Source organism: Carassius gibelio, chromosome A5 (genome assembly GCF_023724105.1).
Source record: "Carassius gibelio isolate Cgi1373 ecotype wild population from Czech Republic chromosome A5, carGib1.2-hapl.c, whole genome shotgun sequence".
Taxonomy (NCBI): Eukaryota; Metazoa; Chordata; class Actinopteri; order Cypriniformes; family Cyprinidae; genus Carassius; species Carassius gibelio.
In genome coordinates this window covers 6,707,425-6,727,888 of record NC_068375.1, presented here as the reverse complement: position 1 = coordinate 6,727,888, position 20,464 = coordinate 6,707,425, and the positions used below count along the sequence as shown (strand labels likewise).

General features: G+C 39.1%; 2 protein-coding genes across 4 annotated transcripts in view; one reads left to right on the top strand and one right to left on the bottom strand.

The window, feature by feature from the left end:
• The window catches only part of LOC127990116 (FSD1-like protein), a 39,571-nt gene extending 23,088 nt beyond the window's left edge, over nt 1-16,483 (top strand). Inside the window, exons 7-14 of one of the 3 annotated variants that reach the window (XM_052591474.1) lie at nt 8,481-8,690; nt 8,783-8,881; nt 9,316-9,445; nt 11,361-11,396; nt 12,751-12,848; nt 13,082-13,333; nt 15,038-15,126; nt 15,658-16,483. In XM_052591474.1, the coding sequence (XP_052447434.1) occupies nt 8,481-8,690; nt 8,783-8,881; nt 9,316-9,445; nt 11,361-11,396; nt 12,751-12,848; nt 13,082-13,333; nt 15,038-15,126; nt 15,658-15,768 (1,025 nt within the window). In that variant the 3' untranslated portion in view covers nt 15,769-16,483. The remainder of the gene's footprint in view (nt 1-8,480; nt 8,691-8,782; nt 8,882-9,315; nt 9,446-11,360; nt 11,397-12,750; nt 12,849-13,081; nt 13,334-15,037; nt 15,127-15,657) is intronic. The other 2 variants (XM_052591476.1, XM_052591475.1) reach the window with 2 other exon arrangements.
• LOC127990365 (uncharacterized) lies at nt 2,689-7,028 on the bottom strand. Its single transcript, XM_052591493.1, has 2 exons — nt 6,248-7,028; nt 2,689-3,034 (listed from the first exon to the last, which is right to left on the bottom strand). The coding sequence occupies exon 1, from the start codon at nt 6,899-6,901 to the stop codon at nt 6,251-6,253; it is 651 nt and encodes a 216-aa protein (XP_052447453.1). The 5' UTR covers nt 6,902-7,028; the 3' UTR covers nt 2,689-3,034; nt 6,248-6,250.
• Nucleotides 16,484-20,464: the final 3,981 nt, after the last annotated feature.

Here is a 20,464-nt window from a genome sequence, read left to right as displayed (position 1 = left end):
ATTGTTTCTCCTCTATGCCCTGCCTTTCTGAAACGTGTCTATTTTACAAAGCTCATTGGACTGATAAGGGAGGTGTGCTCTGACGGGCTGAATACTTCAAGTCAAGTCAAGTTACCTTTATTTATATAGCGCTTTAAACAAAATACATTGCGCCAAAGCAACTGAACAACATTCATTAGGAAAACAGTGTGTCAATAATGCAAAATGATAGTTAAAGGCATTTCATCATTGAATTCAGTGATGTCATCTCTGTTCAGTTAAATAGTGTCTGTGCATTTATTTGAAATCAAGTCAACGATATCGCTGTAAATGAAAGTGACCCCAACTAAGCAAGCCAGAGGCGACAGCGGCAAGGAACCTAAACTCCATTGGTGACAGAATGGAGAAAAAAACCTTGGGAGAAACCCGGCTCAGTTGGGGGGCCAGTTCTCCTCTGACCAGACGAAACCAGTAGTTCAATTCCAGACTGCAGCAAAGTCAGATTGTGCAGAAGAATCATCTGTTTCCTGTGGTCTTGTCCTGGTGGTCCTCTGAGACAAGGTCTTTACAGGGGATCTGTATCTGGGGCTCTAGTTGTCCTGGTCTCCGCTGTCTTTCAGGGCAGTAGAGGTCCTTTCTAGGTGCTGATCCACCATCTGGTCTGGATACGTACTGGATCCGGGTGACTGCAGTGACCCTCTGATCTGGACACAGACTGGATCTGGTGGCTACGGTGACCTCGGAATAAGAGAGAAACAGACAAATATTAGCGTAGATGCCATTCTTCTAATGATGTAGCAAGTACATAGGGTTTTATGTGAAGTGTTTCTGGTTCCGGTTTACCTAATTAAAAATCCTTTAAGGGGGGGGTGAAATGCTCGTTTTCACTCAATATCCTGTTAATCTTGAGTATCTATAGAGTAGTACTGCATCCTTCATAACTCCAAAAAGTCTTTAGTTTTATTATATTCATAAGAGAAAAATAGTCTGTACCGATTTCTCCCGGAAAAACACGAGCGCCTAGAGGCGTGACGTGTGGGCGGAGCTAAAGAATCACGAGCGCCAGTAAGCTTTTGCTTTGAGAGCGTCTGGAAGCTGTGACACAGATCCAGAGGCTGAAATTTAACAAGAGCAGCATCAGCAAAGGCGTCTCTATGTGGTATGTACTGAAACTGTATATATTTGCTTAGCAGTTTTGAAAAATGACTAAGTTCCACTTTATGTCGTCTTTTTTTTTTTTTTTTTTTTAAGCTGTACATGTGGAAAGTGCAGTTTGATCACAACATCGCATGTTGTTTACTTGATGTGCTTACGCGCCTAGAGCTAAGTTAACAACACAGAGATATTTGAAGCAGTTTTACTCACCGCATGCAGTTCCAACACACGATCGTGACCCTTTTTCGTTGGGACTGCATTATCCTTAAGAAATAAACTATGTGCAAATCCGTCGTCAAACTGGGCCTTGTTTGTAAAACAAGCATCTTTGAAATGCAGGGAACAAACACAAACACTTGCACAACTCTGTTGATGCTCTGTAAAAATAAACTCCATCCACTGGTCCCTTTAATGCTGTTTCTCTTTTGGTAATCTCTTTTGGTGTGTTTTTTGGAACAAAAATACTCCTTCAAACGTACAACTTAATTTTTGAAACTTTGTCCATGTTTAGCATGGGAATCCAACTCTTTAACAGTGTAAAAAACTCAGTATGCATGAAATAGCATTTCACCCCCCCTTTAACGGATTTGGATAATAAAAGCATATTAGTATATTATGTGTAAGCCAGGTTAAAGAGATGGGTCTTTAATCTAGATTTAAACTGCAAGAGTGTGTCTGTCTCCAGAACAATGTTAGGTAGGTTATTCCAGAGTTTAGGCGCCAAATAGGAAAAGGATTTGCTGCCTGCAGCTGATTTTGATATTCTAGGTATTATCAAATTGCCTGAGTTTTGAGAACATAGCGTACGTAGAGGATTATAATGTAAAAGGAGATCATTCAAATACTGAGGTGCAAAACCATTCAGGGCTTTATAAGTAATAAGCAATATTTTAAAATCTATATGATGTTTGATAGGGAGCCAGTGCAGTGTTGACAGGATCGGGCTAATATGGTCAGACGTCCTGGTTCTAGTAAGAACTCTTGCTGCTGCATTTTGGACCAGCTGTAGTTTGATTACTAAGCGTGCAGAACAACCACTCCCAAGGGTAACATATAAAGCGTGAAGAGTAGCGGCCCTAGTACTGAGCCTTGAGGTACTCCATACTGCACTTGTGATCGCTATGATACATCTTCATTCACTGCTACGAACTGATGGCGGTCATATAAGTACGATTTAAACCATGCTAATGCACTTCCATTAATGCCAACAAAGTGTTCAAGTCTATGCAAAAGAATGTTGTGGTTAATTGTGTCAAACGCAGCACTAAGATCCAATAAAACTAATAGAGAGATACACCCACAATCAGATGATAAGAGGAGATCATTTGTAACTCTAAGGAGAGCAGTCTCAGTACTATGATACGGTCTAAATCCTGACTGGAAATCCTCACATATACCATTTTTCTCTAAGAAGGAATATAACTGTGAGGATACCACCTTTTTCTAGTATCTTGGACAGAAAAAGGAGATTCGAGATCGGTCTATAATTAACTAGTTCTTTGGGGTCAAGTTGTGGTTTTTTGATGAGAGGCTTAATAACAGCCAGTTTGAATTCAATTCAATTCAAGTTTATTTGTATAGCGCTTTTTACAAAATAAATCGTTACAAAGCAACTTTACAGAAAATTATGTTTCTACAATATTTAGTAGTAGCTAGTAGTTTGTGCACATTTTACAGGATTTTAGAAAAAATAAAAATAATAATAATGATACAAGACGTAGTCAGCTAGACGATGAACTATCAATATTATTAATTAAGTTATTATATGATTCAGTCACACATTTAGCAATAATTGTTAGTTCTGTTTGTTGATTCAAGGTTAGCATCATCTGAGGTCCTCTGAGGGTCAGCATCATCTCTTCTCAGGTGTTCTGGATCCAGACTGGAGCTTGTTTAAATCCTAGTTACCACGGGATGTAAATCCCGTGGCGAACATAGAAACAAAATACAGACATCATTAGCATAGCTGCTGATCCAACAAAGTAAAATTAGTTTTACCCAAACTAATGAATAAAAATGCAACTTTGAACAGATGCAACTACACTCACAATTAAAAAGATACATTATTCGAATGCTTGGCGAAAGAGATGTGTTTTTAATCTAGATTTAAACAGAGAGAGTGTGTCTGAACCCCGAACATTATCAGGAAGGCTATTCCAGAGTTTGGGAGCCAAATGTGAGAAAGCTCTACCTCCTTTAGTGGACTTTGCTATCCTAGGAACGACCAAAAGTCCAGCGTTTTGTGACCTTAGGGTGCGTGATGGGTTGTAACGTGGTAGAAGGCTAGTTAGGTACGCTGGAGCTAAACCATTTAGGGCCTTATAGGTAAGTAATGATAATTTGTAACTGATACGGAACTTAATAGGTAGCCAGTGCAGAGACTGTAAAATTGGGGTAATATGATCATATTTTCTTGACCTCATAAGGACTCTAGCTGCTGCATTTTGGACTACCTGTAGCTTGTTTATTGAAGAAGCAGGACAACCACCTAGAAGTGCATTACAATAGTCCAGTCTAGAGGTCATGAATGCATGAACTAGCTTTTCTGCATCAGAAACAGGTAACATGTTTCGTAGCTTGGCAATGTTTCTAAGATGCAAGAATGCAGTTTTTGTAACATTGGAAATATGATTTTCAAAAGACAAATTGCTGTCTAATATAACACCCAGATTTCTGACTGTAGAGGAAGTAACAGTACATCCGTCTAGTTGCAGATTGTAATCTACAAGATTCTGTGTAGTGTTTTTTGGTCCAATAATTAGTATCTCTGTCTTATCCAAATTTAATTGGAGAAAATTGTGTGTCATCCAATCTTTTACATTTTTAACACACTCTGTTAGCTTAGATAATTGGGAAGTTTCATCTGGTCTCGTTGAGATATATAGCTGAGTATCATCAGCATAACAGTGGAAGCTAATTCCGTATTTTCTAATAATATTACCAAGGGGCAACATGTATATTGAAAATAGAAGGGGACCTAGGACGGATCCTTGTGGCACTCCATATTTTACTGATGATAAATGAGATGACTCCCCATTTAAGTAAACAAAATGGTAGCGATCGGACAGGTAGGATCTAAACCATCTTAGAGCCTGCCCTTGAATACCTGTGTAGTTTTGTAATCGATCTATGAGTATGTCATGATCTATGGTGTCGAACGCAGCACTAAGATCAAGTAAGACTAGAAATGAGATGCAGCCTTGGTCTGATGCAAGGAGCAGGTCATTTGTAATTTTAACAAGTACAGTTTCTGTGCTATGGTGGGGCCTAAAACCTGACTGAAATTCTTCATACATATCATTTTTTAATGCAGGAAGGTGCTCAATTGAGCAGACACAACTTTCTCTAAAATTTTAGACATAAATGGAAGATTTGAAATAGGCCTATAATTTGCCAGTACACTAGGATCTAGTTTTGGTTTCTTAATAAGAGGCTTGATAACCGCCAGCTTGAATGGTTTTGGGACGTGTCCTAAAGATAACGACGAGTTAATGATATTGAGAAGCGGTTCTTCGGCTACAGGTAACAGCTCTTTCAGTAATTTAGAGGGTACAGGATCTAATAAACATGTTGTTGGTTTAGATACAGTGATAAGTTTATTTAGCTCTTCCTGTCCTATGGTTGTAAAGCACTGCAGTTTATCTTTGGGTGCGATGGATGAAACTGAAGTGTTAGACGCTGTAGAATCTACATTCGCTATTGTATTTCTAATGTTATCTATTTTATCAGTGAAGAAATTCATAAAGTCATTACTATTTAACGTTGGTGGAATATTTGAATCAGGTGGCATCTGGTAATTTGTTAACTTAGCCACTGTGCTAAATAAAAACCTAGGATTGTTTTGGTTATTTTCAATGAGTTTGTGTATATGCTCTGCCCTAGCAGTTTTTAGAGCCTGTCTATAGCTGGACATACTGTTTTTCCATGCAATTCTAAAAACTTCTAAGTTAGTTTTTCTCCATTTGCGTTCAAGACTACGAGTTAATTTCTTGAGAGAGTAAGTATTACTGTTATACCATGGTACAGTACGTTTTTCTCTAACTTTTTTCAATTTGATTGGGGCAACAGCTTCTAATGTATTAGAGAAAATAGTGCCCATGTTGTCAGTAATTTCGTCTAATTCGTGTGTATTTTTGGGTACAATTAGCAGTTGAGATAGATCAGGCAGGTTATTTGCGAATCTTTCTTTGGTGGCTGGAACAATAGTTCTGCCCAGACGGTAACGCTGCGACATATAGTTAATATCAGTTATACGCAGCATGCACGATACAAGGAAATGGTCTGTAATATCATCACTTTGAGGTACAATATCTATAGCAGTAAGATCGATTCCATGCGATATAATTAAATCTAGTGTATGATTAAAACGATGAGTGGGCCCGGTGACATTTTGCTTGACTCCAAAGGAGTTTATTAGGTCAGTAAACGCAAGTCCTAATGTATCATTTGCATTATCAACGTGAATATTAAAATCTCCCATGATTAGCGCCTTATCAACTGTAACTAGAAGGTCTGAGAGGAAATCTGCAAATTCTTTTAGGAATTCTGTATACGGCCCTGGTGGTCTATTCACAGTAGCCAGAGCAAGAGATACATTAGATTTCTTTTGCATGTCTGACAGAGTAACATTTAGCAGAAGTATTTCAAAAGAGTTAAACCTGTATCCTGTTTTCTGGGTAACATTGAGAATATCACTATATATTGTTGAAACACCTCCGCCACGACCAGTCTGACGGGGCTCATGCTTATAACAGTAGTTTGGTGGAGTAGACTCATTTAGACCAAAATAATCATTTGGTTTTAGCCAGGTTTCAGTCAAGCAGAGTAAATCAAAACTATTATCTGTGATCATTTCATTTACAATAACTGCTTTTGGTGCGAGTGATCTAATATTTATGAGCCCAAACTTTAAAAATTGTTTTTGTTCATTTACTTTACATTTTTCTGGTTTAATTATGATAAGATTTTTTCTAGATCCTACATTATATTTATATTTTGACCTCACTATTCGGGGAACAGACACAGTCTTAATAGGTTTTACAGCGCAAGTACCTTTAGCATTTAAGCGGTTAGAACAAAACTCATCATAATGGTTATTTGAGAATTGTCTTACTAGTCACATGGAGCGAAGTGTCCTGGAGATGTTGTCAGAGAGAAGCTCCGCTCCAATTCTGCTGGGGTGTAATCCATCAGCGCGAAACAGTCTAGGACGCTCCCAGAAAAGATTCCAGTTATTAACAAATAGCAGTTTCTGTTCTTTACACCATGACAACAACCATTCATTTAAAGCAAAAAGTCTACTGAACCTTTCGTGTCCTCGTCGATACGTGAGCAGTGGTCCTGACACGACGATCGTCGCCGCGGGCGTCGTGCTGCGAACCGTCTCGATCAGGCTCCTGAAGTCCCTCTTCAGCGTCTCCGACTGCCGCAGCGTGGTGTCGTTAACCCCGGCGTGAAGCACGACCGCTCTGGGGCTCTCGCCGTCCTTCAGGATCGCGGGTATCTGCGCAGAAACATCGAGAACACGAGCACCAGGCAAACAATGAGTGTGCACTTTACCTTCGGCTAACGTAGCACTTACGTGTCGGACGATGGAGTCTCCCATGATCACAGCGTCGCGTCCTGTCTCGCGGAGGGGAGCGAAGCGGTTCTGGATGGAGAGCTCGAAGGCAGGAGCGGGAGAAGTAGTCGCCTGGGACCCAGCTCGCGTCCTCCGCTGTTGATGCACCCAGGGTCCGTGGTGTCCCGGCGTCGCAGTGAAGGACATCTGGGAAGATCGCGTCCTGGGTGCACTGGGCCTGCGCAGAGAAACACACGGAGTAGACGTGGTGGGACTGTTAACAGCATGCTGTATACTTACCCCGGACTTGTGAGCGTCAGCCCGGGATGATTCCAGCGCGGCTCTTCTCTGAAGGTTTTGGGGACACATCCTAATGACAATGAAGAATTAATAATAGTCAGAAGAGGATCTATGACTTCTGGAAGCACCTCTTTTAGGAGCTTAGGTGGTATAGGGTCTAACATACATGTTCTTGGTTTAGATGATTTAACAAGTTTATACAATTCTTCCTCTCCTATAGTAGAGATTGAGTGGAACTGTTCCTCGGGGGGTCTATAGTGCACTGTCTGATGCGATACTGTAGCTGACGGCTGAATGGTTACAATTTTATCTCTAATATTATCGATTTTAGAAGTAAAGTAGTTCATAAAGTAATTACCGCTGTGGTGTTGGGAAATGTCAACACTTGTTGAGGCTTTATTTTTCATTAATTTAGCCACTGTATTGAATAAATACCTGGGGTTGTGTTTGTTTTCTTCTAAAAGAAAAGAAAAGTAATCGGATCTAGCAGTTTTTAATGCTTTTCTGTAGGATAGGGTGCTTTCCCGCCAAGCAATACGAAATACCTCTAGTATTGTTTTCCTCCAGCTGCGCTCCATTTTTCGGGCTGCTCTCTTTAGGGTGCGAGTATGCTCATTATACCACGGTGTCAGACTGGTTTCCTTAACCTTCCTTAAGCGTGAAGGAGCAACTTTATTTAAAGTGCTAGAAAAGAGAGAGTCCATAGTTTCTGTTACATCAATTTGTTCTGAAGTTTTGGATATGCTAAGAAATTTGGATACATCAGGAATATAACTTAAAAAGCAGTCTTTTGTGGTAGAAGTGATGGTTCTTCCATACTTGTAACAAGGAATAGAATTCACAATTTTGGCTATATGAAGTTTGCACAGAACTAAATAATGATCTGAGATATCATCACTTGGCTGAATAATTTAAACACTATCAACATCAAGCGTGTGATGGAAATGTTATGCCCCTTATCATACTGTGATGCTCTGTGTCCTGGCACGGTGAGACAAAACCAATAAAATAGGATAACAATTCTCGTCCTCCGTAAAATGTGCTGTACGCATCTGAATATTTGGGTTGGACTGTTCCAGAACAGTGTTGTAAATACAACTTAACCACTGATTTCTAGTCTGTTCTCTTTTGTAAGTACAAACAAAGTAGTTTCGCTTTCACAAGGAAACACACAGCGACTCCACAACATGGTGCTGGTGGCAACAGAGAGAATAAAAGTTACACCTTCTTTCTTTGCGTGAACATTTGCGTGGCGTTACGCAAATCTTCCCACTTTGTGACATAGAGATGTGGGGGCTTCTTATAACGAGCCGATTTATGTAGGACAGATTGACTCTTAACTTTTATAAAGCATAATTCCTGGGATTTGAGACTTTAGTCTTTGCAACTTTACAGATCTTCTTTATATCATATTTTATGTATGATTTGTCTCTTTCAAGTTATGAATCAAAATCCTCACTTCCCTGTTCTGATCTTCCCCACATAGTGCCAAGAGCTCCAGAGATAGTCCTCGGGGACTGTCTGGTCATAGATAACGAGGTGACCGTCACCTGGAGGATGCCGGTGGAGGACAGCAAGATTGACCATTACATCTTAGAGTACAGAAAAACCAACCACGAGGGTCTGCCGCGTGTGAAGGACGAGCAGTGCTGGGAGGTGCTGGACGACATCAAGAGCACTGAACACACACTACAAGGTGCTCACAGCACTGTGCTGCTCAAAAGATCCTCAGCATATTCTGCTACTACACTTTTATGCACAAGGGAAACTGTTCTGTTCATTCTGCAGGGTTAAGATTTGACACCAGATTCATGAACTTCCGGGTAAGAGCGTGTAACAAAGCAGCTGCCGGTGATTATTCAGACCCAGTCACATTGGAAACTAGAGGTATTAAAGCATATAACATTTTTATTTTCTTCTAAAAGTTTGGGGTCAGAAAGATGTTTAAAAGAGAGTAAAGAGATTTAAAATGTTACATACAATTTCTGTTTCAAATAAACATTTTTTACATTCTTCAAGAATCCTGAAAAAACATGTATTACAGTTTTCAACATTGATAATAATCAAAAATGTTTCTCGAGCAGCAGCAAATCAGCATTTTACAATGATTTCTGAAGATTCATGTGACACTGAAGACTGGAGGAAGGAATGATGCTGAACATACAGCTGCACATCACAGAAACAGATTACATTTTAAAATATATTCAAATAGAAACATTTCACAGCCCCAAACTTTTAAACATTAGTTTTATTAGTAAAAACAAATGGCGTTGTCCTATCAGTACTTCTGTGATATTTATGGTGGTGCCTCTCTGTGTTAGCATTTAACTTCGGCTTTGACTCCACGTCGTCTCATCTGAATCTGAAGGTGGAGGACAGGAGCGTAGAGTGGGATCCTCAGGGAGGAAAAGGAGTCGACAGCAAAGTCAAAGGCAAGGAGAACAAGGGAAGGTAAGAAGTTGGATGAGATAAAACATACATGTTTTTGCACTCCCAGATGAAATTTCTGCTTTATCACACTGAACCCTGTATATTTTATGTCATGTGTCTTAGGAGGTTGTGCTCAACACATCAGTTAGTGTAAAGCCCTTTCAGGAACGCAATGCGACACAGTGTTTTTATTGTTAAAGTGCTCCTATAATGCCATTTTTAAGGTTATTAATATAGTTTTGGACTCTCCTACAATAGGTTTACATGCATACAAGGTCAAAAAACACAATTGGCTATAACAGAAATCATTTTTAAAGCTGCAGTAGGGAACTTTTGACGCTCTAGCGGTTAATAAACAGAACTGCTTGCATCTTGCGGAAGAACATCGTAGCCGGAACTACTTCTCTCTGTTTATGTCTATGAAGAATCACAAAGGTACTGGGTTACTCCGCCGCGGTATCCCCGAAGCAATCTAAAATAGTCCGAATATAAATACTTATTATAGGTGTACTCTAGTGATTCAGGACAAGCTAAAAACACGGTTTGGAAAATGGATTCATGGTGTACTCGCTTATTATATACATTTTTCTACATTTTGAACACAAACAAAGTTACGGGCCGCAGCTCTGATTGGTTGTTTTTTACCGGGAGCGATGGATTTCTGCAAATGGCAATAGGACACTGGGAGGAGCCAGAGGAGCTTGATTTTTTCACAGATTATCTGTCTCATATTCTACTGTCAGGACATAATGACAGGTTTAAAGGGGGGGTGAAATGCTACTTCATGCATACTGAGTTTTTTACACTGTTAAAGAGTTGGATTCCCATGCTAAACATGGACAAAGTTTAAAAAATTAAGTTGTACGTTTGAAGGAGTATTTTTGTTCCAAAAAAACCTCTTCCGGTTTGTCACAAGTTTCGGAAAGTTTTTTTCGAGTATGGCTCTGTGTGACGTTAGATGGAGCGGAATTTCCTTATATGGGTCCTAAGTGCGCGCTCTTCTGCTGGCAGAGCGCGCGCTCCCGTATAGCAGAGCACTGAGAGCACAATGGACTTCACTGATCAGAGCGAGAGCGTCGCGAAAAGTCACAAAAGAAGTGTGTTTTTGGTTGCCAGGGCAAGACAACCCTGCACAGATTACCAAAAGAGAAACAGTATTAAGGGACCAGTGGATAGAGTTTATTTTTACAGAGCATCAACGGAGTTGTGCAAGTGTTTGTGTTTGTTCCCTGCATTTCGGATTGCACATCGCTTATTTCTTAAGGATAATGCAGTCCCAACGAAAAAGGGTCATGATTGTGTGTTGGAACCACATGCGGTGAGTAAAACTGCTTCAAATATCTCTGTGTTGTTAACTTATCTATCAGCGCGTAAGCACATCAAGTAAACAACATGCAATGTTGTCATCAAACTGCAGTTTCCACATGTACAGCTTAAAAAAAAAAAAAAAAAAAAAAAAGACGACATAAAGTGGAACTTAGTCATTTTCCAAAACCGCTAAGCAAATATATACAGTTTCAGTACATACCACATAGCATACCGCCTTTGCTGATGCTGATCTTGTTAAATTTCAGCCTCTGGATCTGTGTCACAGTTTCCACATGCTCTCAACTCAAAAGCCTACTGGCGCTCGTGATTCTTTAGCTCCGCCCACACGTCACGCCTCTAGACGCTCGTGTTTTTCCGGGAAAAATCGGTACAGACTATCTTTCTCTTATGAATATAATAAAAATAAAGACTTTTTGGAGTTATGAAGGATGCAGTACTACTCTATAGGTACTCAAGATTAACAGGATATTGAGTGAAAACTAGCATTTCACCCCCCCTTTAACAAATATGTAAAAAATATATTTTTACAAAAGTTACCTACTGCAGCTTTAACACCGTTGCATCCCTAATAACTCAATGCTCTTGTTTTTCCTTTTCTACCAATCAGCAGTTCACATTTCACCAATCTGAAGAATATGTCAAGGTGACAGTGTGTCTCTTAGCGGTGGTCTTTAGCTCTCTCTGAGCAATAAAGCAAGCGTTGGCTTACCTAGAGATCTTTAGAGCAGCTCCTCTGCGTTCCTTGTGTTCACAAAGACAGATCTGAGCAAAGCGTTTCATGAAAAAGGATTACAGATCACCGGAGAACTCTGCTTTTATCTTTGTGCCTTCATATATTAGTTACGAGATTATAAAATATGACTCATTGTAAAGGATGCATTCTTCACATTTGTTTTCCCAAATTCAATGATCCTTATTCATGAAATGCCTATTCTTCCGAGGGGTTTTCTGCGTTTCTAAACTGAGTGACAGTATTTGTTTTGGATTTTGCATGTGCAGCTTGCGAGTGTGACTGAAAATAGATTCAATAGATTATATAATAGTATATAAGAATCATTATATACTGTACTCGACGTCTTTGCGGTCTCCTCTCTGCAAACTGGCCAACATGTTTAAAAGAAATGTCATCAGATGATGGCCTAAATATTAGATTTGCAACATTTAATCAAACGTTGCTTTTTCATGCTCACGTCCTTATGATTGTGGTGAGTAAGCCTTCATCTGAAATCAACGCTCTTGTGCTTTTCTCATCAGTCATTCCATTATGGCAAACAAAGTGCACTGACCCACATCAATTTAGCATGTAATTACACCTGTCATGCATTTGAACTAAACCATCTGGTATGCCAAGAGGCCTGTGTTAATGCTCTGTCCCTTTGGGTCGTCCTTCACTGGTAGTTTATGGGATCATCTTACATATGTTTAACGGAGGAATGGAGAATGTTTATAATTCACAATTATTTAGTATTAAATAATAATGCACTTATTTGTGCACTTTATTGTATTCTAAATCAAGTACACAACAAAATACAGAATCAGTTGCCTGTAGTGTTCTTGTCTAATTGATCAGTTATAGCCATTTATAGTCTGCACACCCAAACATACAAATCAGTTGTTTTGCTTTTTTGTTGCAGTAAATGTATAAAGTAGTGTTGCATCACTTGTGCTGTTGTGGCTAACGTGTTACGCATTGCTTTTCTCATTAATTGATTTCTATTAGATTCCGTAGTTCTTTTCCCACCGCCATCAGGGACATGCTGTGTTTGATCACTAACTGAAAGCATCTCGTCTCTTCTCTTCTCTTCTCTTCTCTTCTCTTCTCTTCTCTTCTCTTCTCTTCTCTTCTCTTCTCTTCTCTTCTCTTCTCTTCTCTTCTCTTCTCTTCTCTTCTCGTGTCGTGTTTGTGTGGTTTGGCGATTGATTCTTGTCCTCAATCCAAGCGACGTGTCTGTCTCTATGTGTAGTAGTGACTGTCTGTGTCTCTCCGATGGTTTCAGAAGTGGAACTCCATCTCCTAAAAGAACATCAGTGACGCGTTCGCCCGCCCCGAGAGGAGCCAGGGATCGCTTCACCGGAGAGTCCTACACAGTACTGGGTACCAAGACACAGAGATATCTACACTGCTAATCACAAGACTGAGATCATTTGGGGAAAAAATGGAAATGAACACTGATTTAGCTACTTTGAAGCAGTCTGTATTGTATAAAGTATAAAGCGCTAGATGAATGTGACTGGAGTTGGTTTGTATACAACACTTGCTGGAATAATGGAATCATTCTCAGACTGTTTTAATGAGGCTTGTTCGTTTGTGTGTGTGTGCATGTTTAGGTGACCACAGTTTTGAGTCTGGCCAGCATTACTGGGAAGTGAAGCCTCAGAAAGACTGTAAGTCCTTCAGCGTTGGCTTGGCCTACAGAAACCTTGGGAAATTTGACCAGTTGGGGAAGACCAACACCTCCTGGTGTATCCACATCAACAACTGGCTCCAGAACTCGTTCGCAGCCAAACACAACAACAAGGCCAAGAATCTGGACGTCCCTGTACCGGACACCATAGGGCTCTACTGTGACTTTGATCAGGGTAATGTGCAAAATATTTTACATTTCATATTTGATACGCACATTTCGAAGACTTCTGTATGATCAACATGAGCGAAACTTTGATTGATAGTCTATATAATTTAAGTTAGTTTTATAATTGTAAAAATGTCCATATAAATTTACTTGATTATATGTACATCATTTAAAAAAAGTTGAAATTTTGACTTTATATCTTCCAAATGTGAGTTTAAAGCACGCAATATTGAATTTATAACTCGCAATTGCATGTTATAGAGTCAGAATTGGGAGCTATGAATTCGCAATTCTGAGAAAAATGTCAGAATTTATAAAAATTCGCAATCACCTTGATTAATTTTTTATTCAGTGGCAGAAACGGGTTTCCATAAGATATTGGGCCCTATAATACAACCGGCGCAATGCGACGCAAAGGCACAGCGCAAGTGTGTTTGCTAGTTTCAGTCCGGCACTGTACGAATTTTCCCGTCCAGCACCACGCCGTTTAATTAGCAAATGCATTTGGGCTCATTTGTGCACCCATGGGCGTTGCTGGTCTAAAAAAGAGGTGTGTTCAGGCGCATTACTATTTTAAGGAACTGAAAATAGTGTTTTTTCTTTGTTATTTAAAGAGTGTACACTCTGCTTACTGTACACAAGGATGCAAAGCATCACACAAACATGCCAAATATTATAAATTAAAGGATTGCAATGCATAAGAATTGTTTTGTAGGCTAATTAAATATATATATATAAATGCCTACATGTCATAATGGATAGTCAACACATGTATCAGAATTAGGCTATTTGCTTGCACACAAGCAGCTTGGTTTCATCTTGGAGATGCGTTCTGTCTTTGCACTTGCCAAATTCCGCTGTGTAAATAGCAAATCTGTCATATCATGAGTGCAACTGGCTCTTAAAGGGAATGGAAGATGAGACTCTGATTGGTTTATTGCACGTTACTCCCAAAAAACACCCATTACTCATTAAGAAAATAGGGACAACCCGTTTAGACCATGCGCCTGGACCACCAACCGTTTTTCTGTCGTTAAAATGGCAAAAGTAGATTTGGACACTCCCTGAGTGCATCTGCGCCGTGCGCCGTGCGCCGTGCGCTTTACACTTTGCATTTAGATCGTTAAAATAAAGCCCATAGAGTGAGAACTTATATTTATATTTTATGCAAGTAGTCCGATACACTTTTTATTGATCAGAATTTAGTTTTTCAGTTTGAGCCTCTAAATAAAACTGAAAAAATTAATAAATAAAATAAAATCTATTTTTTTTTAAACTTATTATTATTTTTATTTATATTTTTTTTTTGGGGGGGGGGGGGGGATTATTTTCAAGAAACTGTTCCATAAAAAAAAATATTATTTCATAGGTTTACAGGGTTAAACACTGTATTCACAGTAATAGTTTATTATGCAAAGAAGGTCCAGATTAAAAGGATTCAGTAGCTCACACCTGATTCCTTGTTTCTAATATCCATGTCTTCTGTGTTATTATGGGTAGTTTAAGTGTTGTATGTTCATATCATCCTCCATAGTCTATAGGGAACATTATAGTCTCGCACATGTGCAATCAGATACCTACAGATCGAGTTTCCACCATTTCCATTCATGCTTTAGTTGTGAGCTGGTTTCTATTCTGCATCGCCTGAATAACTGCTGCATGTGAATGTGACTGCTGCTATTTAATAATGCCTTTTGTGTTTTTTTCCCAGGCCAACTTTCTTTCTATAACGCTGAAAACAAACAACTGCTCCATACTTTTAAAGTGAAGTTCACCCAACCTGTTGTGCCAGCTTTCATGGTGGGTTTGGAGGACAAACATTTTATATACACATGCAAATATGGGTTATTCTAATGCAAACCATGCCCAAGCATTTCCATTCGTCATGTAGAATTAGGTAACATGGAAAAAAAATTACAACAGTTTATAATAGCATAAGCTTATGATAGTAATGTGCTAAAGTATTATCACAGTAACACACTTCACCTTAAAGCTAATGATTTTTAAAAAATCACGAAGCACTGAAAATGATGCATTGTGGATTGATGCATGCTGTTTAAAAGCATCTTCTTTTTACCTTATTTGTACAATTAAGTACTGAGTAGTAGTCATTAATAACATGTCATAACTTTAGTTGAGATTATGCATAATTTACTACAAGTGTGTATCTTTGGTTGCTAATGTTTCTTTGGTAAAAGATTAAAGGCTCTTCTTCACAATGCTAGACTTGAATGAACTGACTGATACTCTAAGGGCTTCACCTTCACATTTAAATGAGGTCGTGACTCCTAACAGCTGTGTGCTAAATGAAAGCCTGTGTTTGTGTTTCAGGTGTGGTGTGGCGGTCTGACTCTGTCTACAGGTCTGCAGATCCCCAGTGCAGTGAGAAGCTTCCAGAAGACAGAGAATGGGCTGGGAGGATCGAACAGCAGTATATCGTAGCAGGATCACGCAGTAGCTTGTGATATTTGCCTCTATTATTAACTGCCTTTAGTAGACGGTTCCCTAATGCCGTGACCCGATTTCCCAAAACTAATCAGTAAACCGTTTTGAAAACCAGACACCTTTCCGATGACCGATGCATGTAGACCTCCAGGACACAGAGATCTTCTCCACAGCTTTGCCAGGCAGAATTTAGGAGAAACGTTTCCGCTTCATGTTTCGTTGTCTTTGACAGACACTTGCTGTCATCAGGAGATGTTTGCATCAGGAAAGCTAGTCGCTTTACCAGGGAATAGTTCAGTGCACCCTCTATACTGATTTTAGTTTGAATTATGACAAGCTTTTTTTTATTGTTTGTCCTTCATTAGATGTGTTAACTCCTTTCTGTGGTATATGCTTTTTTTTGTCTCCTCTTATTGATGTCTGAACTCTTTAGATCATCCTTCAGTTGATGAATTTGAAACTGGAAAGTTTTGCACAAGTGTAAAAATGAAAAAAGCTGCTTCCCCTCATGGTCATGTACTGTTATTATATCTGGATAATTTTGGATGTGGACTGTACATTTTTGTTGTTGTATGTAATGATTTTTAAGTCATTTAGGTATTTTTTTTTTATTGGTTTGACAAATATTTGTGCAGAAACTAATAATAAAACCTCCACCTGTAACACTGCTTAATGAGCTTAAATCCAAATATTAAAGCTCACCAAAGTTTGACTCGGTGTTGATTTTTTTTTCTGCCTCTTGCGCCATCTAGAGTTCATCAGTATTTAATCTCAAATTGTGAAACTTGTGTATTAAATAAATTCAGTGCACACAGACTGAAGTATTTAATATAATAATATTGGTCCAATTTAACAAAAATCCACCAATTCATCTCAACAAATTAGAATACTTCATAAGACCAAAATATCTGCACTGTTTTGTCTCTTGTTTCTCATCTTCCTCTTGACAGTAGCCCATAGATTCTCTCTGGGGTTCAGGTCTGGTGAGTTTGCTGTACAGTCAAGCACATCAACACCATGGTCATTTAACCAACTTTTAGTGCTTTTGGCAGTGTGGGCAGATGGCAAATCCTGCTGGAAAATGAAATCAGCATCTTCACATGCTGGTCAGCAGAAGGAAGCATGAAGTGCTCCAACATTTCTTGGTAAACGGCTGCAGTGACTTTGGGTTTCAAAAAACACAAATGACCATCACCAGCAGATGAGATTGCTCCACAAATCATCACAGACTGTGGAAATTTAACACTAGACTTCAAGCAAATTGGGCTATGAGCTTCTCCACCCTTCCTCCAGACTCAAGGAGCTTTGTTTCCAAATGAAATAAAAAACTTGCTTTCATCTGAAAAGAGGACTTTGGACCACTGTGCAACAGTCCATTTCTTCTTCTCCTGAGCCCAGGTAAGATGCCTCTGCTGTTGTCTGTGGTTCAGGAGTGGCGGCTTAATAGGAAGAATACGATAACTGTAGCCAAATTCCTAGATACGTCTGTGTGTGGTGGCTCTTGATGCCTTGACCACAGCCTCAGTCCATTCCTTGTGAAGTTCACTCAAATTCTTGAATCGATTATGCTTGACAATCCTCATACGACTGCGGTTCTTTCGGTTGGTTGTGCATCTTTTTCTTCCACACTTTTTCCTTCCACTCAACTTTCTGTTAACATGCTTGGATACAGCACTCTGTGAACAGCCAGCTTCTTTGCAATGAATGTTTGTGGCTCCTTGTGAAGGGTTGATGAGTGTTTTCTGGACAACTGTCAGATCAGCAGTGTTCCTCATGATTGTGTAGCCAAGTGAAGCAAACTGAGAGACCAGCTGAGCAAACCTTTGCAGGTGTTTTGAGTTGATGAGCTGATTGGCATGTCATCATATTCTAATTTGGTGAGATAGTGAATTGGTTGGTTTTTTGTTAAATGTGAGCCAAAATCATCACAATTAAAAGAAACAAAGACTTAAACTGAGTCTGTGTGCACTGAATTTATTTAATACATGAGTTTCACAATTTGAGATTCATTACTGAAATTAACTTTTCTACAACATTGTAATTTATTGAGATGCAACTGTGTATATAGCCCCGTTTATATATATTATGCGATATGAAGGACATGTGACTATATGAATCTTATCTGATCCTTGGTGGATCCAGAGTCAGGGACCTATTTTATCAATCCAAGAACATGGTCAGACTCTAAAGTATGGAGTCAAAATAGGGCCATATATATCTGCAAAATAAAACAATGTTTTGCAAACAAAAAAATATGTTTTGCAAAAATAAAATATGTTTTGCAAATAAAAATAGAGTATTGAGGAAAAAAAATGCTTTTTTGCAAGTAAAAAAAAAATAATTGCAAAAGAAAAGTTTACCACAAGAGAAAAAATAAAGTTTAGCAAAGTAAAACTTCAGCAGCAATGACTTTGCAACAGATTCCCCTTTGCGCTGCTCCTTTAAATCCGCGTTTCAGTCATCCGTGCCCAGGGGCGATTCTAAGATTTTAATTTTAGGGGGGCTCAGCCCCCAATAAGGGTATGATTAAAAAATTATATTTGACTATTAGGGTAGGGTTGTATACTACTAACCTTATTGCAATCCACTATTCCATTGTATTCCCTGTATTTCATATATGGGAGTAGGAGTACTGACTGAGCCATATACAACACTGTAAAAAAAAACTAATACAGTTTTTTAGATGTGACCAGTCACTGGAAAATTTTGAATTGGGAATGTAGATTTTTACAATAAAGACTTCCTGATTCAGTATTAGGACATTCATGTTTATCCTTTGATGATACCACAGCTTTTTCTTATGAAATGTATGTGGAAATTAGCAGAAAATTAAAACAACATAAGGGTTCAATGACTGCAATGAATCTTGGGAACACAGTGGTATTGTGTGTGTGTGTGTGAGGCTGTCTGTTCTATTCTCACCTGACTGTTGCTCATTTGCAGACCTACTCCCACACGACAAAAAAATGTTGTATATCCATCTACAATGAAAAATAAATTATTATATTTTATTATTATTATTATTAATTTTTAGCTTTTTAGCCTTTATAATCAACAATACGGTTGGTTATACATCAAGTCAGCCCCTGGAAATTTATTTCATTTCAAATCATTTAACTAACCAGCTAATATTCATTAAGAATATAGACAAAACATGTATTAATGTAATTGTCTATTGGCAATATGTTTAATCTGTTCTATATTTATTTCTATTTATTAAAAATAACACCATTATCAATTTGCCACTTCTATAAATCAATTACTTTAAAAAAAAAAAAAAAAAAAAAAAAATCACAGATCCCTTTACTCTTACTCGAATATATGTATCATGACACACTAATGATTCATTATTACTTAAAGGAACACTCCACCGTTTTTTGAAATAGGGCTTATTCACATTATTTCCTACATTTAGATAGGTGGGCAAATGCATTTTTGTGTCAGTGCATGCATTGTTTTAGTTTGACTGGGTCGGCGTTAGCTTAGCTTAGCACAATGAATGGAATCCTTTGTTGCCAGCTAGCATGGCCTGAGTAAAAGTGATCAAAAAAATAAAAAAAACCCACCTAATTACTTCTTGTGGACTGCGTATTCACAACGAGTACAAATAGCGATCCAGATTAACACTAGGCGATTTCCTTGGCAGATATTGACTTGGGACTATATTATGGGGAAGCACAGGCGAAGCACTGCTGCTTAGGCGAAGCACTGCTACTTCGGCGCAGAGATATCACGCAACACATGAAATCCCACGACTTCCGTCAACATACCGGCGTGAATAGCAGCTGCCTGGCTATTTTCCTTACAGTACACGAATGGCGATGAACATGGCTGATTTTGAGAGAGACGAAGAGGGTGACTTCTCAGACAGTCAAGAACCAGAACCATACCTATTTGAACCAGAGTTTACAGAAGACGAGCTGCGTGCTTTGGAAATAGAACGACAGTAGGAGACTGCGGTCAAGCCAGCCGCACTTCAGAAAAACACCGTCAAGCCAGCCGCGAGTGAAATTTATATGCGCGTGTATTAGTTGCGATCGCTCAACAGCCTGAGGACGTGAGGATGAGAGCCAACATGAACTGGTGGTGTGAATGTGGGGAAATATGCCAATCTATGCCGACGGAAATAGAGTGTCTGTGCTGTAGAGAGTTGATGACCAGGCTCAACACGTCAGATCAAGATGAGCGTGCCCGAAGTTGTGTCACATCTACAGAGGATTTCACGGCGCTGATCCATTCTGCAGTACTCGATTTTTTTTCCGGTGTGACAAAGTGAACTGGAAAAAACGCCCCACGCCGAATGGACCAAATGGACAGCTGTCCACAGAGTAAGTGATTATTTTAATCATGACGCATGTATAGATCGACCCATATTATACCTGTATTCACATAGAGTTGATGTTTTCATGTGTTGCGTGATATCTCTGCGCCGAAGTAGCAGTGCTTTCTTCTGTGCTTCCCCATAATATAGTCCCAAGTCAATATCTGCCTAGGAAATCGCCTAGTGTTAATCTGGATCGCTATTTGTACTCGTTGTGAATACGCAGGCCACAAGAAGTAATTAGGTGTGGGTTTTTTTATTTTTTTGATCACTTTTACTCAGGCCATGCTAGCTGGCAACAAAGGATTCCATTCATTGTGCTAAGCTAAGCTAACGCCGACCCGGTCAAACTAAAACAATGCATGCACTGAC